The sequence below is a fragment of the Gekko japonicus genome, unplaced genomic scaffold (genome assembly GCF_001447785.1).
Source record: "Gekko japonicus isolate JY-2015 unplaced genomic scaffold, Gekko_japonicus_V1.1 scaffold1614, whole genome shotgun sequence".
In the NCBI taxonomy this organism is placed as follows: Eukaryota; Metazoa; Chordata; class Lepidosauria; order Squamata; family Gekkonidae; genus Gekko; species Gekko japonicus.
In genome coordinates this window covers 128,288-143,355 of record NW_015160259.1, presented here as the reverse complement: position 1 = coordinate 143,355, position 15,068 = coordinate 128,288, and the positions used below count along the sequence as shown (strand labels likewise).

The 15,068-nt window shown below is 45.7% G+C and overlaps 2 protein-coding genes across 2 annotated transcripts in view; one reads left to right on the top strand and one right to left on the bottom strand.

Annotated features, from left to right (window-relative positions):
- Window positions 1–15,068, top strand: part of LOC107113378 — a 201,440-nt gene that overhangs the window by 99,924 nt on the left and 86,448 nt on the right. The gene's annotated exons all lie outside the window — the stretch shown is intronic.
- LOC107113387 (zinc finger protein 420-like) overlaps window positions 1–15,068 on the bottom strand; it is a 49,009-nt gene that overhangs the window by 20,521 nt on the left and 13,420 nt on the right. Inside the window, exons 4-5 of the mRNA XM_015414715.1 lie at window positions 12,988–13,833; window positions 3,169–3,174 (exon numbers count right to left, since the gene is read on the bottom strand). Coding sequence (XP_015270201.1) covers window positions 3,169–3,174; window positions 12,988–13,833 — 852 coding nt within the window. The remainder of the gene's footprint in view (window positions 1–3,168; window positions 3,175–12,987; window positions 13,834–15,068) is intronic.

The following is a 15,068-nucleotide window of genomic DNA, read 5'->3' as shown; positions in this document are numbered from 1 at the left end:
GTGTGAAACAGGAGGCTGGACTAGACGGATGACTGGTCTGATCCAGTGGGGCTCTTCTTATGAACTCCTTTACTGCTGCAGCAAGAAGTGAGGTGGACTGGAAATGGTTACATTGCATTTTCTCCTAGACATTTAGTAGATTCTCATATATAATACTATCACAGGCAAACTGTAAATCCCCAACATTTGTCTTCATTGATGGTCCGGCATTTTTATGACATCTTCACAGTTGCCAAAGTTACCCCAGAACTCATAGAAGGTAAGTGGGGGTATGCCTAAGCCGCTATTCTTCTGATTGCCCTGCTCAAACTTTAAATCGATTCTCATTCTTTAGTTCCCCAAATAGAAATGTCTAAACTGAGAAGCTGGAGTGGAGCACCTTTCCCACACAGGATCGGGAGGGGCATAAAACCAGCACCCTTATACTCAAAGGGGACACGCAGTGGGAACAATACCCCTTTCGATCTCACCTGGAAAAGCTCCTTCATGGTTATCTTGGTGCCCAATGCGATCCTGCACCTGAAATAGAAGTGGGGATCCCAGAATGGGGAGACTGGTGAGAAACAGAACAGGAAACGAGCTGGAGGGGGATCTTAAAAAGTTGGGGCAATTCCTATGTATTTTTCCGTTGTTATTCTTCACACCCTGTACCGCACACGCTACATAGATGCAACCCTCTCACCTGCTGGTCCTGGTTCCTGTCCTCCGCCTGGCTGAGGAGGAAGCCTTCGGCCAGGGCCACCGCCTGGGAACTGGTCTCCGGCCCGCACTCCCTCACCCAGCTCTCCATCTCCGGGGGCAGGACGGCCAGGAACTGCTCCAGGACCACCAGGTCCAGCATCTCCCTCTTGGTATGCCTTTCTGGATTCAGCCACTGGCGGCAAAGACGGTGGAGTCGGCTGCAGACCTCCCGGGGCCCCTCCGCCTCCTGGTAGCCGAACTGCCGGAACAGCTGGCCCTGCACATCTGGAGGGAGGGCGCTGTCCCCCAGGCTCTTCTGCAGGGCTCCTCCCCACAGCTCCCTTCTGCTCCCAGACCTGGTGGCATAAGGGCCTTTCCTTGCTTCAGGAGCCACTTTATCTGGCTCTCCCCTCATGCTCCCCTCCTCTCCAAACAACCTTTGCTTGGGCCAGTGGATCACCTTCCTCTTCTGCCAGGTTCTTCTGTATAGGCAAGAACCAGATCTGTAATCCCTGCAAAGCCATGACTGATTTTTTTGACTGATATCCACAACATCTGCATCTGAAGAAATGATCTCTGACTCACAAACGCTCGTGCTGGAATCAAGGGTATAAGTAAATAAGAAGCTGGACGGAGCAAATGAAGAGGAGCTTCTGTGCAGCAAGTAGAAAGGCTCTCCTCTGCTTAATATAAACATTGCTAAACTATAAGCCAGGGATGGCCAAAGCTGCTTAATGTAAGAGCCACATAGAATAAACGTTAGATGTTTGAGAGCCGCAAGACCTGAACAAATATTAAACACAAGTTTTGATTGGAAAATATGCAAATTTGCTTTTAATTAACATTAAATAAGTGCACAAATAAAAACAAAAGGGGCAAAAAATGGTATTGATAATGATATTTATTTGTCCAATGATATTTATTTGTTTGCTAATGATATTTATTTGCTTGCTAATGATATTTATATGTTTGCTAATGATATTTATGTGTCTAAGAAAGAGAGATGTGGAAAGAATGAAAAAGGTGGAAAGGAAGACAGAGAGAGAGAGATAAACAAAAAGCAAATAGATGGGGGAGGGAGGGAGAAGGGAAGGAGGGAGTGAGAAAGAGAGAAAAAGAAAGAAAGGTGGAAAGAAAGCAAATAGATTGGGGAGGAAAGAGAGAGAGAGAAAGAGAGAAACGAAGCAAATAGATGGGGGAGGGAAGGGGGGAAGGAAGGAAGAGAGAGAAAGGAAGGAAGGAACAATGAAAGGAAATAGGTGGGGATGGAGGTGGGAGGAAGGAAGGAAGAGAAAGGTGGAAAGAATGAAAGAGGTGGAAAGAAAGAAGGAGAGCAAGAGAAACAGAAACAAAGAAAGCAAATAGATGGGGAGGAAGGGGGAGGGAGAAAGGAAAAGAGAGAGAGAGAAAAAAAGAAAGCAAATAGATGAGGGAGGGGGAGTGAAAGAGAGAGAGAGGAAGGAAGGAAGGAAAGGTGAAAAGAAAGAAAGATGGAAAGAAAGCAAATAGATGGTGGGAAGGAGGGAGGAAGGGGAAAAGAAAGAGAAAGGTGGAAGGAAAGCACCTTTGAGAAAGCCAAGTTCAAGATCTGACTTCAGAGAACTTGCGGATTCATCGAGAAGGGATTGGAACATAAGAACAGGTCTGCTAGATCAGACCAGTGACCATAAGAACATAAGAGGAGCTGGCTCAGACCAATGATCCATCTAGTCCAGTGTCCTGTCTCACACAGTGGCCAACCAGATCCTCTGGACAGCCAATAATAGGGCATAGAGGCCGAGGCCTTCCCCTGATGTTGCTTCCTAGCTCTGGGATTCAGAAGTTGACTGCCTCTGAACTTGGAGGTTCCCCTCCATCACCATGACTAGTAACCACTGATAATCTTCCATGAATCTATCTAATCCCCTTTCAAAGCTATCTATACCTTTGGCCACCACTGTATCTTCTGGAAACCAATTCCACATTTTAATCACATATTATGTAAAGAAGTATTTCCTTTTGTCTGTTCAGAACCTACTGCCGATCAGCTCATGTGATACCCCTGAGTCCTAGCGTTTTGGGGAGAGAGAGAAAAATTTATCTTTGTCAACTCCCTTCCTCCAAATCTCTATCACGTCCCCCCTTAGTAGTCTCTTTTCTAAACTCTAGTCCCAGACTCTATAGCCTTTCCTCAAAGGGAAGGTGCTCCAGCCTTTTAACCATCTAGGACCCCAGTCACACGAGCGGAAAAAGTGCAGCTTTTTAGAGCCGGAACAAACAGAAGCACGACAGCGGGATCAGACAGGTCCCCCGAGGCTCTGCGCTTCTGCTGGCAGCCATGATCACATGCTGCAGGGAAAGCGACTCTAAGTAGGGCGAGGAGGGCCAGCTGCAGCAGTTGTGCGCATGCGCAGTTCGCCATTACCACACATACCACGGGATAACCGCGCGTCGGCGATCCCACGGCCACCGATGCTGCGCGTCATTCGGTAGGTAATGCCCTTTCACTACTCTCTTTTAGATCTGCATCTTCGGCCGGAAGGGATGGGTTGGGGGCGGGGGTGCGACGCTTGCCAGACGTTGGCATCTGATCGTGCCAGTTGAATCCGCCCTCGACCCGTCCGTTTTGCGGGGCAAATCCTCCCATGTGACTGGGGCCTAGGTTGCCCTATTCAGTACTTTTTCCATCTCTGAGGTGTCCTTTTAGAGATACAGTGACCAGAACGATGCACAGTATTCTAAATGAGGCTACACCATAGATCTATACAGGGACATTATAATATTGGCTGTATTATTTTCAATCCCTTTCCTAATAATCCCCAGTGCAAGTTTTTTTCACTGCTGCAGCACACTGGGTGGACACTTTTCATTGAGCTATCCAGTATGACCCCAAGATCTTTCTCTTTCCCTCTCAGTCTTAGCAAGTTCAGACCTAATTATCCTATCCTTGAAATTGGATTTTTGGTCCCAACATGCATCACCTTATACTTACCTACACTGACCTTCACTTGCCACATTGTCACCCACTCGCCAAGTTTGTGGAGTTCCTCTTGGAGCTCTTCACAGTCAGCCTTGGTTTTTCACCAGCCTGAATAATTCAGTGCTATCTGACCTTGGCCCCTACACTGCTCACCCCTAATTCCACATTATTTATGAACAAGCTAAATCATACTGACAGCAGTGTTCCGAAGAAGAAGAGGAGGAGGAGGAGGAGGAGGAATTTATACCCCGCCCTTCACTACCCAAAGGTGTCTCAGAGCGGCTTACAAACTCCTTTCCCAGTTTGGTGTAGTGGTTACGTGTGCGAACTCTAATCTGGGAGAACCGGGGTTGATTCCCCACTTCTCCACTTGCACCTGCTGATGTGACCTTGGGTCAGTCACAAGCTCTGGCACAGCTGTCCTTGAAAAAGGGCAGTTTGTGTCAGAGTTCTCTCAGCCCCAAACACCTCACAGGGTGTCTGTTGTGGGGAGGGGAAGGGAAAGGAGTTTGTAAACCGCTCTGAGACTCCAAGTGAAGTATAAATCCACCGCTCTTTTTCAAGGACAGCTCGTCAGAGCTACGACTTGCCCAAGGCCACCCAGCCAGGTGCAAGTGGAGGAGTGGGGAATCAAACCCAGTTCTCCCAGATTAGAGTCCGCGCACTTAACCCACTACACCAGACTGGCTGAGTTAGTGTGAGCTAGCTCACAGTTTTTTAGCCTCCGGCTCACACATTTTTGTCTTAGCTCAGGAAGGAGGGCTCCAGAGCAAACTAATTGATGCAGTGGCCAAATTGCTCGCTCACAACTTCAATGCCAGTAGCTCACATAAGCAGAATTTTTGCTCACCAGACTCCACAGCGTCGAGGGAGCACTGACCGGCAGCAACACCGATTCCTGTGGGACCACCCCACTGGTTACTTCCCTCCATTGTGACAACTGTCCATTTATTCCGACTCTTTGCTTCCTGTCATTTAACCAGCTGGACTGGCCCAGGTGTCCCTGGCAGCAAGATGAGAGGCAGATTTCTAGAAACCAAAGATTTTAGCAACTGGAGGGCGCCAAGCTGCAGAAGTCACCCAGAAAACAGCAGGTCTGCTGGCAGGGAAAAGTTGTATTGAGTGTAGGATGAACTGTCTCTTGTGGAAAGGGAACCCTCCAAAACCCCAAGCTTGTTCTTCCAGAATAGGAAGAGGGGGGAAACCCGCAAATCTTTGGGGACCACAGCTGCGCCACGGGAATGCCACCCATGGAAAGAATTACGAGAAACGCCCAAAGAGGGCAATTTCGTTGCCGTTTGCAGATAGTAGCAGAATGTAGAGAAAATGCATCAGAAGGTGCGCGCCGTATTGCAGGAAAGAACTCCGAGGAGCACTGTTCCTGCTGAGTTAGTGTGAGCTGGCTCACAGTTTTTTAGCCTCTGGCTCACACATTTTTGTCTTCGCTCAGGAAGGAGGGCTCCAGAGCAAACTAATCTATGCAGCAGGCAAGTCACTCGCTCACAACTTTAATGCCAGTAGCTCACAAAGTAGAATTGAATCACAAGACCCTACAGCTTAGAGGGAACATTGCCGCGGAGCTGCTTACAGAGCGAGCAGAAAAGCTCTGTGAAAAGCGGAGCCCTCTGATGAATGAAGTGAACGAAGCAATGCTAAACTGCAGGTTCGGTTTCGTTCACACTGCAGGGAATCTTGGGAGCAGCCAAACGCGGCTACCCGTCTGGACTAGTCCACTGCCAAAAGCAGGGAGGTCTGGAGCAAAAGAAAGACACTTTCATATTGCTTCACCTACTTTTCCAAAAGTCTTCGGGCGCTGCCTAAGTCTCCTTCTTACCCCGATGGCGCCAGCGACTCCCCACTCACGCGGGACACTGGAGCAGGAAGTGACTGCTCCAGATCCTATGGCCACCTCTCTTCAGGCCTCTCTAGGAATCGCTAGGTGCGACGGGACTCGAGTCTATGACTGTGGAGATGCTTGCCATTGGACTGGCTTTCTGCACATGGGGAAAGGAACCTCCTCTTGGCTTCGCCCTGTCAGAGGCTGCATCTGTTTACCCAGCGACCCTCCCTCCGATTTCCCTGCAAAGAGCGGCGAAGGAGAAGACAGGATTTGAACCCCTTTCCATCCCAGCTTCAGCCGGTTCTTGTCTCTAAGAGGGATCCTGAGGTTCAGAAGGGGAGAGGGGAAGGCAGCTAGGATGGAGGCAAAATCTATATTCCTCTGTATAGATCTGGTCAGCTACTGTAAACTCTTGGAGGATTGGCTACATTAGGGGTGTGTGGCCTAATATGCAAAGGAGTTCCTGCTACAAAAAGAGCCCTGCCCGCTGGAAAATAACAATCTTTTGTTCCTGTAAAAAGTGTGTGGAGGTTGCAGAGAATCTTCTGGCTGGGCTCACTGGCTTGAGCCGTGTCTTGGAGCCTTTTCCAGACATCGGCTGGGCTGCTCCCTCCCAAGAGAAGAGTTAGTTCTGGGTGGTGTGGCTTGATTTTTGGGTGGGAGGAGGAGGTACTGGCAGTTTTGTGTAGTGGTTAGGAGCACAGACTCTAATCTGGAGGACCGGGTTTGATTACTTTCTTCTCCACATGCAACTGCTGGTGTGACCTCGGATCAGTCACAGTTCTCTCAGAGCTGTTCTCTCAAGAGTTCTCTCTGAGCCCCATCTACCTCACAGGGTCTCTGTTGTGGGGAGAGGAAGGGAAGGAGATTGTAAACTGCTCTGAGACGCCAAGTGAAGTGTGGGGTATAAATCCAGCCTCCTCTTCTTCCCCTTCCCCCCATGTGCATGGGAAGAAGAAGAGAAGAGATTCGATTTATACCCCGCCCTTCACTACCCAAAGGTGTCTCAGAGCTCCTTTCCCTTCCCCTCCCCACAACAGACACCCTGTGAGGTAGGTGGGGCTGAGAGAGCTCTTGACAGAAACTGCTCTTTTTCAAGAACAGCTGTGCCAGAGTTATGGCATGACAGGTGCAAGTGGAGGAGTGGGGAATCAAAACCGGTTCTCCCAGATTAGAGTCCACGCACTTAACCACTACACCAAACTGGAGTCAGGCTTCGAGGTCCGGGGTTCCACTTCTTCCCTGCCCTCAACTTTTAATTGCCATGTTGTTCCAAGAGTATGTCTGAAAAGCTGATGCAGCAATCCTCGGGAAGGTAAGCATGTCTATGTCAAGTCAGAGCCTGACTGGCAGCCCTCCTGAGAATCCTCTGTGAGCTGCACCCACTTTTATTGATCACAGGGCTCAACTAGATGACCTCTGAGGCTCCTGCCAACTCTCTTGTTTCGAACCGTACTGCTGACTGAAGAATCCCCTGCTTGGTTGCTTGGCCAGTAACATATGAAGTGGTATCAGACATTCAAATCTGCTGCAATGGAAACAGCACGGTGTCTGAGCAAGAGAGGGGTATGTGCATGAGATGACATTGTGCACAGCTAAATCAGACTATGGTAGGGTAACGGCGACATCTTGCACTTCTGCTGACCATAAACATTTGCCTTGAATGGTGGATTTTTGTTTTATTTCGAAGGCTGGACTAACAGGGCCACCCCTTGGCCATCACCGTCTGTTAGCCAGCTGCAAAGAGGGAGACGAGTGTCTGTCCATTATTTCACTGTCTTGTGAAATACTTCTCCAGAATGGAATGCAACACCATTTCAGGCATGCGCATTCTTAGAGACCCTGATGGCAGTTTCACATTCCCCCTCTCACAGACCTGGGCCCATGGCTCAGTGACAGAGCATCTGCTTGGCATGCAGGAAGTCCCGTGTTCGATCCCTGGCATTTTCAATCCAGGGATCCTTTTAAGCTGGTGACGTGAAATACATCAACCTGAGACTTGAACAGGAAAACAGATTAGGTATTTTGCTCACTGGGTATTGCACCTGTCCAACGAGGCATGTTCAGCTATTGTGAAGTTCATGGCATCTTTGTTCTATTGGAGGGCTGCGAACCCTCTTGGATCAACTGGGAGTCTACTAGGATCGATATCACCACCTCGGTACATATTGAAAGCAATCCAGGGGGTTCACTGAAACCTGGGAACCAGAACCTAAAAAGGTAAGTCAAACAGAATAGAGGGCCAGCAATAAAAAATTAATGTTTATGATATAGAAAGATACATGCATTTATTAGTAAAGAATTAAAAAACATATTAGGGCCCAATCACACCTCATGTAAAAATGCCAAAATCTTACACACAAGGGCCAATAGACTTGACCTGAAGCGTTTCGGCCTGTATAGGCCTTCTTCAGAGGTCAAACACGATGAGGACCAATTGGCTTATATCATAATACAATACAATCATACAATTATGCAACGTGGATACAAGATGGACCAGGAAAAAAATGTTCCAAAGTGAAACCACTAGGCACAGAAGTATAAATGAGGCCTCCAAAGATGCAATCACATGCCAAATGATATTTCACCGATACTAATTTCTGGTCCATCAGTATCAGCTGAAGGGACTATTTTACTGAGGATGCTTTGGTTAAACCATCATTGGAAGGCTCTTTCTGGACCAGAATGGTAGTTCAGTTGTGTACCTTCCTAATCTGGTCCAAGGAAATCAAAGTACACTATAGAACCAGTGTGGCATAGTAATGTATACATTAAAACATAATTCCAACTTGGTCCTATATTAATTATTGTAATATTTTTGCAATGTCTGTATGATTTTAATCTGAATTGAAGCTACATTAGGGCTTGAAATTGTTTTTTAAAAATATTTTGTAATAAATACATATATTTTTGGATAATTGACGTATGCTTTATATTAATTTATTTAAATATTTGGCCTTTTGATTTGGATTCATTTATCCTTCTAGGCTCTTAATTCATCTTTTGGGGTTAATTTTCTTCTTCTCCTCTTTGTGTTCTTATAATTCAAAGTCAACCACACATGAAAAAGCTGGATGCCTAATATTATACTATGGTTGCTAGCAGGATGTTTCAAGTTATCTTCTTCAGATCAGTCAACGAAATTGCTGAGCAGTCAGGTTAGAACTGATAAAAGTACTTCTTCACCCAAAGAGTGATTAACACATGGAATTCACTGCCACAGGAGGTGGTGGTGGCTATAAGCACGGACAGCTTCAAGAGGGAATTAGGTAAGCATATGGAGCAGAAGTCCATCAGTGGCTTTAGTCACAAGGTATAGATAGGAACTCTCATCAGGCTGGGGAAAGTTATGCTCTTTATTCTTGGTGCTTGGGGGGGGGGCAACAGTGGGAGGGCTCCTAGTGTCCTGGCCCCACTGGTGGACCTCCTGATGGCACCTGGTATTTTGGCCACTGTGTGACAGAGTGTTGGACTAGATGGGCCATTAGCCTGATCCAACATTGGCTTCTCTTATGTTCTTATGTTATTCTTTTATTCAAATATGAAGTGTGCTTCTTTCTTTCTTGCATGAAGCCACCAATAAAGTGAAGAGCTGGACACTTGTTTCTAATAGGCTCAGTCAATGCAAGGACACAGCTGTCATCTCCATCTTCTTAATAACAATATAAAGAAGAAGAGATTGGATTTATACCCTGCCCTTCACTACCCAAAGGTGTCTCAGAGCGGCTTACAATCTCCTTTCCCTTCCACTCCCCAGAACAGACACCCTGTGAGGCAGGTGGGGCTGAGAGAGCTCTTTCAAGGACTCTTCTTGAGAGGGCAGCTGAGAGAACTTGTAACTGACCCAAGGTCATACCAGCAGCTGCAAGTGGAGGAGTGGGGAATCAAACCCTGTTCCCCCAAATTAGATCCATGCTCCTAACCACTACACCAAACTGGAGGCAAGGTTCTCTAGTAGTATTTTGACTTCTGTACTGTACTAAAAACAAAACCATTCCGGAAGTATGCCTTTTGCCAGGAGATGAATGATCTGATAGATGAAAGCTAAGGCTTCTTAAGGTCTGGCCTATATCTAAATCAGAGTCAGCCAGAACAATCAGACTTAGAAGCGTTAAAAAGAATTTTCAGACTCATAAGAACATAAGAGAAGCCATGCTGGATCAGACCAGTGGACCATCCAGTCCAACACTCTGTGTCACACAGTGGCCAACACCCAGGTGATATCAGGAGGTCTACCAGCGGGACTAGAACTCCAGAAGCCCTCCCACTGTGCCCCCCCCCCAGGTACCAGGAATACAGAGCATCACTTGCCCCAGACAGAGTGTTCTGTCCATACCTTGTGGCTAAGAGCTCCATATGTTATCCAATCCCCTCTTGAAGCTGTCTATGCTTTTAGCTGCCACCACTTCCTGCAGCAATGAATTCCATATGTTAATGACTCTTTGGGTGAAGAAGTACTTCCTTTTATCTATTCTAATGAAGAAGTACTTCCTTTTATCTGTTCTAAGAGGAAGAGTCCAAGTTTTCAGGAACCCTAAGAGCTAGCTGCTGCAGCACAGCTGGACTGCACAAATGTCAACACTGGTGATCCAGAAGTTATGGTGGCCATTCTCACGCTGTGCTAAGTGGGTGAGCCACAGCCCTATTGCTTCTAGGGTGGATAGGATCCTGCTTTCACCAGGAAGAAGTGGCATATAAATTATCTAAGTAAATGAATAAATAATAGGAAATTATTTATTCATTTACTTAGATAATTTATATGCCACTTCTTCCTGGTGAAACCAATAGAGAAATAAGAATATGAGTACGGCTAACTGAGACCTGCAGTTATCGCCCATGGAAGGAAAAGGTGGAACACTGAAACTTCCAGAAGGCACACAGAGATTCAAACCTGGTTACCAGCTTCAGCATGATAGTGGGAGTTGCAGTGCCAAAGGTGAGAGGAATCAAAAAGAACCTTTGTTTCCATAGCAAATAGCAGAGGGATTTTCTCTAGCTAATGCTCAGAAGAAGAAAGCCAACATAAAGACCATGTGGGCACAATTAATTCAGGCAGTCAAAGAAAAAAACTCCTTGATCTTTTGGAAATTGATATCTACACTTTCATTCAAGGATACTTCCTGCTTAGACTCCTTAGTTGGCTGATATTTGGGAAGCATACTTCCGGAAGATACATGCAGAGGTCTTTCACGAATCTCCTTCACAGAAGATAGTTGATCGTCCTGAATGGCCCCGTTTCTGTCAATCAAATCATTGATCAATCAACTCAAGAGTGGAAAAGCCCCTGGTACCGATAACCTTCCTCCTGAACTTAAAAAAAATAAAATAACATTGATTGGTGGACCCCTCCTCTGGCCGCGTTATCTATTTACATCAATTCCTCAGGCTGTATCCCAGAGGAGTGGAGACATGCAATAATAATTCCTTTAAAGAAGGGAGGAGGGATGATCCATCCAATTATAGGCCAATCAGCCTGCTCAGCATAATTGGAAAACTTTATGCAGGCCACCTTTTAGACAAATTTAAAAACTGGCTAGATCAAGACAATCTATTGGCAGGCCGGATTCAGGGAGGGAAGATCCATGCTGGAAAACAGTCTGATTACGCAACATTTAATCGACAAATATGCAGCCAATACCACGGTTTCATTGTATGCGGCTTTTATTGACTTAAAGACGGCCTTTGATTTCATTTCTAGGAAAAGACTCTGGGAGAAACAAGAGGCTACAGCGATCAATGGAAGGCTTCTACATTTAATGTGAGTCTTATATTCTAAGGCATCTTTTAAACTCAGGTGCAGTAGGATTGGACACCTTATTAACTCCAGTTTTACACCAGAAGGAGTGAAACAAGGTTGTGTTCTGGCACCACTATTTATTTTTTGTAATAATAGCATGATCAGTAGTCTGAATGACTTTGATTTCCATCCCCCTACTTCAGCCAACGGAAAGACTCCTGCACGCCTATATGCTGACAACATGGTCATTCTTTCTAGAACTCCTGTGGGCCTCAGAAGAGCCTTGCAGGTGTTGAGTCTCTTTTGTAATGAGAACCAGCTGATTATCAAAAAACAAAAATTATGTCTTTTGGGAAGAGACCTAACATTGGGGCCTGGAGTATCAATGGTTGCAGGGTAGAACAGGTTACGAGCTTTAAGTATTTGGGGGCTGACATGACAATCGTCAGGGGCGAGGAATGCCCATCATAAGCATATGGCTGAGATTGGCCAAACATCTGCCCAGGCCATCCTAAAAAAATCCCGTTTTAAAGGAGGGCAATATGTACCTGCTGCCCTCAAACTATATCAAGCCAAAACTCTATCCCAGCTTCTGTATGGGACAATACTAGGTCCACCATCTTCTTGCTAGAAAGAGTCCAATCAAAATTTTTAAGGGCGGTTCTCCATTTGCCGAGTTGCGTTTCTAACGCAAATCTGTCTTTAGAATCGGGCCTGACTAAAATAGAGGCCAGGGTAAGCCTTTCCTCTATCAATTTTTGGCTCAAATTAAATTATTCTCCCCAAGGATCAACTCCTTTAATCCTTCGGGATTGGTTTCAATCCTCCTGGTTAACAGCAGTTCATCATAAATTGACGACTAGGTTTTTCTCCACAGACCCTTCTAGTAATGGGACTGGATCAGGCAATTGCATCTAATCCAATCCAAATACCTTCATTGGCATAAAGATTGCATCCATTAAACAGACGGTGCTAGACACTGAACGGCAATGTGCTATTAGCAGAGTACCAAATTTTTTGGCTCTGGATAACACCAGATATATAGTAGCTCTGGCAGACTATCTTTGTCTCTAGAGTCTCCTACCCATCATAGAGCATTTTCTCTAGCCAGGTAGCATGTACTCCCCTCTGGGGTGTTGGAAAGGAAATATAATAATAATAATAATAATAATAATAATAATAATAATAATAATAATAATAATAATAATAATAATGTCCTATGTTAGAGAGAGTTTGTCCTTGTGTTGCTGGTCTTGTTGAAACAAAGGAACATGTTATGTTCTCCTGCCGGTTCTATGAAGAAATACATGTTAAGTATTGATTGATTGATTTATCATGTTAAGTTTATTCTCACACTGCGCAGAAGGTTCCCGGGCTGCTCTGACTCTGAGTTTTTAAGGAAGCTTCTTATGGGCATCAATTTGCAAACTACAGATTCTTGTGCGAGGTTTTTTGGAGCTGCCTGTAAAATTCACAAAGATATTCTATGCAGTACACCAAATGTATAACAATATTCATTTTAATCTGTAATTATCTATTTTAAATCATTTTATATAGCCCATCTATTTATTTATTGGTTTATTATTGATTAATTTATAATTCTGGCACACTGTGTATTGTGATTTGTGCTGGTCATTGACCGTATTAACCAACTTTCTCTAGCTGATGAGAATTCTTCGATGCATAAGATGAATTCTTAAATGTCACATTCTTAGCATTTATACGGTCTCTCTCCTGTGTGGATTCGTTGATGGGCAATAAGGCCTGGACTCGCAACAAAGGACTTTCCACATTCCAGGCATTTATATGGTTTCTCCCCTTGGTGGACACGTCGATGGGTAGTCAGCTCTGTATTCCGAGCAAAGCTCTTTCCACACTCCAAGCATTTATATGGTTTCTCCCCTGTGTGGATTCGTTGATGGACTATAAGGCCTGGACTCGCAACAAAGGTCTTCCCACATTCCAGGCATTTATATGGTTTCTCCCCTTGGTGGACACGTCGATGGGTAGTCAGCTCTGTATTCCGAGCAAAGCTCTTTCCACACTCCAAGCATTTATATGGTTTCTCTGCAGTGTGGATACGTCGATGAGCAGTAAGATTACCTCTCTGAGCAAAGCTCTTTCCACACTCCAAACATTTATATGGTCTCTCCCCAGTATGGGTTCGCCGATGGTCTGTAAGGGCTATACTCCTAGCAAAGCTCTTTCCACACTCCAAGCATGTATATGGTTTCTCCCCAGTGTGTATTCGTTGATGAGCAGTAAGGGTGTTGCTCCGAGAAAAACTCCTCCCACACTGAAAGCATTTATGTGGTTTGTCCCCTGTATGTATTGCTTGGTGTTGCATAAGATGTGCCTTCTGAACAAAGCTCTTTCCACACTCCATACATTTATGTGGTTTCTCCCCAGTGTGGATTCTCCAGTGTGTATCAAATACCGATTGATAAGTGAATGTTTTTCCACACACAGGACAATCGATTCTTCCATGGTATAGCAGGATCTCCTGGGATTCATTCCTCCTCTTTTGTTTCATTTCGGCGTCTCCTCTCTGCTTATTTCTTTCCAATGAGAGCTGCTGTAGTTCTCCCTCCAACTCGTTCTGGGGACCATTTGCATCTGGAATAAAGAACAAAGACTGGTAAGACCTCAAAGCAAAATCAGAATCAGGGACAGAAGGCCCTAACAACAGAACAGACATCACTTGAAGGGGAGACAAATCCTGCCATGTATTAATTGGCTTTTGATCCTTCCTTGGAGGGAAGTTTCATCACAGACAAGGTGACTCAGTGAAATCTCTCCAAAGGCTAGTTGCCAGCAAGGTAATCCCAGAAGGGCTTGAAGCTCAACATCAAAAAAACTAAGATCATGGCATCCGGCCCCATCACTCCGTGGCAAATAGAAGGGGAAGTCGTGGAAGTAGTGACAGACTTCACGTTCCTGGGATCCCAGATCACCGCAGACTGTGACAGCAGCCATGAAATTAAAAGACGCCTGCTCCTTGGGAGGAAAGCGATGGCGAACCTCAACAGCATGATAAAAAGTAGAGACATCACCCTGCCAACAAAAGTCTGCATGGTCAAAGCAATGGTATTCCCAGTAGTCATGTATGGCTGCGAGAGTTGGACTATAAGGAAGGCCGAGCGTCGAAGAATAGATTCTTTTAAACTATGGTGCTGGAGAAGACTCTTGAGAGTCCCTTGGACTGCAAGAAGATCAAATCAGTCAATCCTAAAAGAAATCAACCCTGGCTGTTCCCTGGAAGGCCAGATAATGAAACTGAAGCTCAAATGCTTTGGCAACCAAATGAGAAGGGAGCACTCACTGGAGAAGACCCTGATGCTGGGAAAGATTGAAGGTCAAAGAAGACGGGGACGGCAAAGGATGAGATGGTTAGACAGTGTCATAGATGCAACGAACATGAAATTGAGCAAACTTCAGAGGATGGCGGAAGACCGGAAGGCCTGGCGTGATCTGGCCCATGGGGTCGTGAAGAGTCGGACTCGACTGTGCAACTGAACAACAACAACAATTCCAGAAGGAGGCTTTCTCCTCTCCTTTGAACCTTCCAGGGACTCTAGCTGACCACTGTGGGAAACAGGAGGCTGGACGAGATGGCCTCTGTCAAACCTCTTCCTGTATTTGAACACAGGACTGACCTGCATTCACTGAATGGCACCAGAATTACAGAGACCCAAGCTGAGCTCCCAACTTGCACAGCACACTGGAGCGATCTTGGACTAATCACTCTTCCCCAGCATTTTCTGCTATCCAAGGGGTGTTGAAAGGGCCTCACAAACACAGGGCGGGACAATAGGTGAGAATTCACAGAAGACGACAAATAAAGGGAGCGC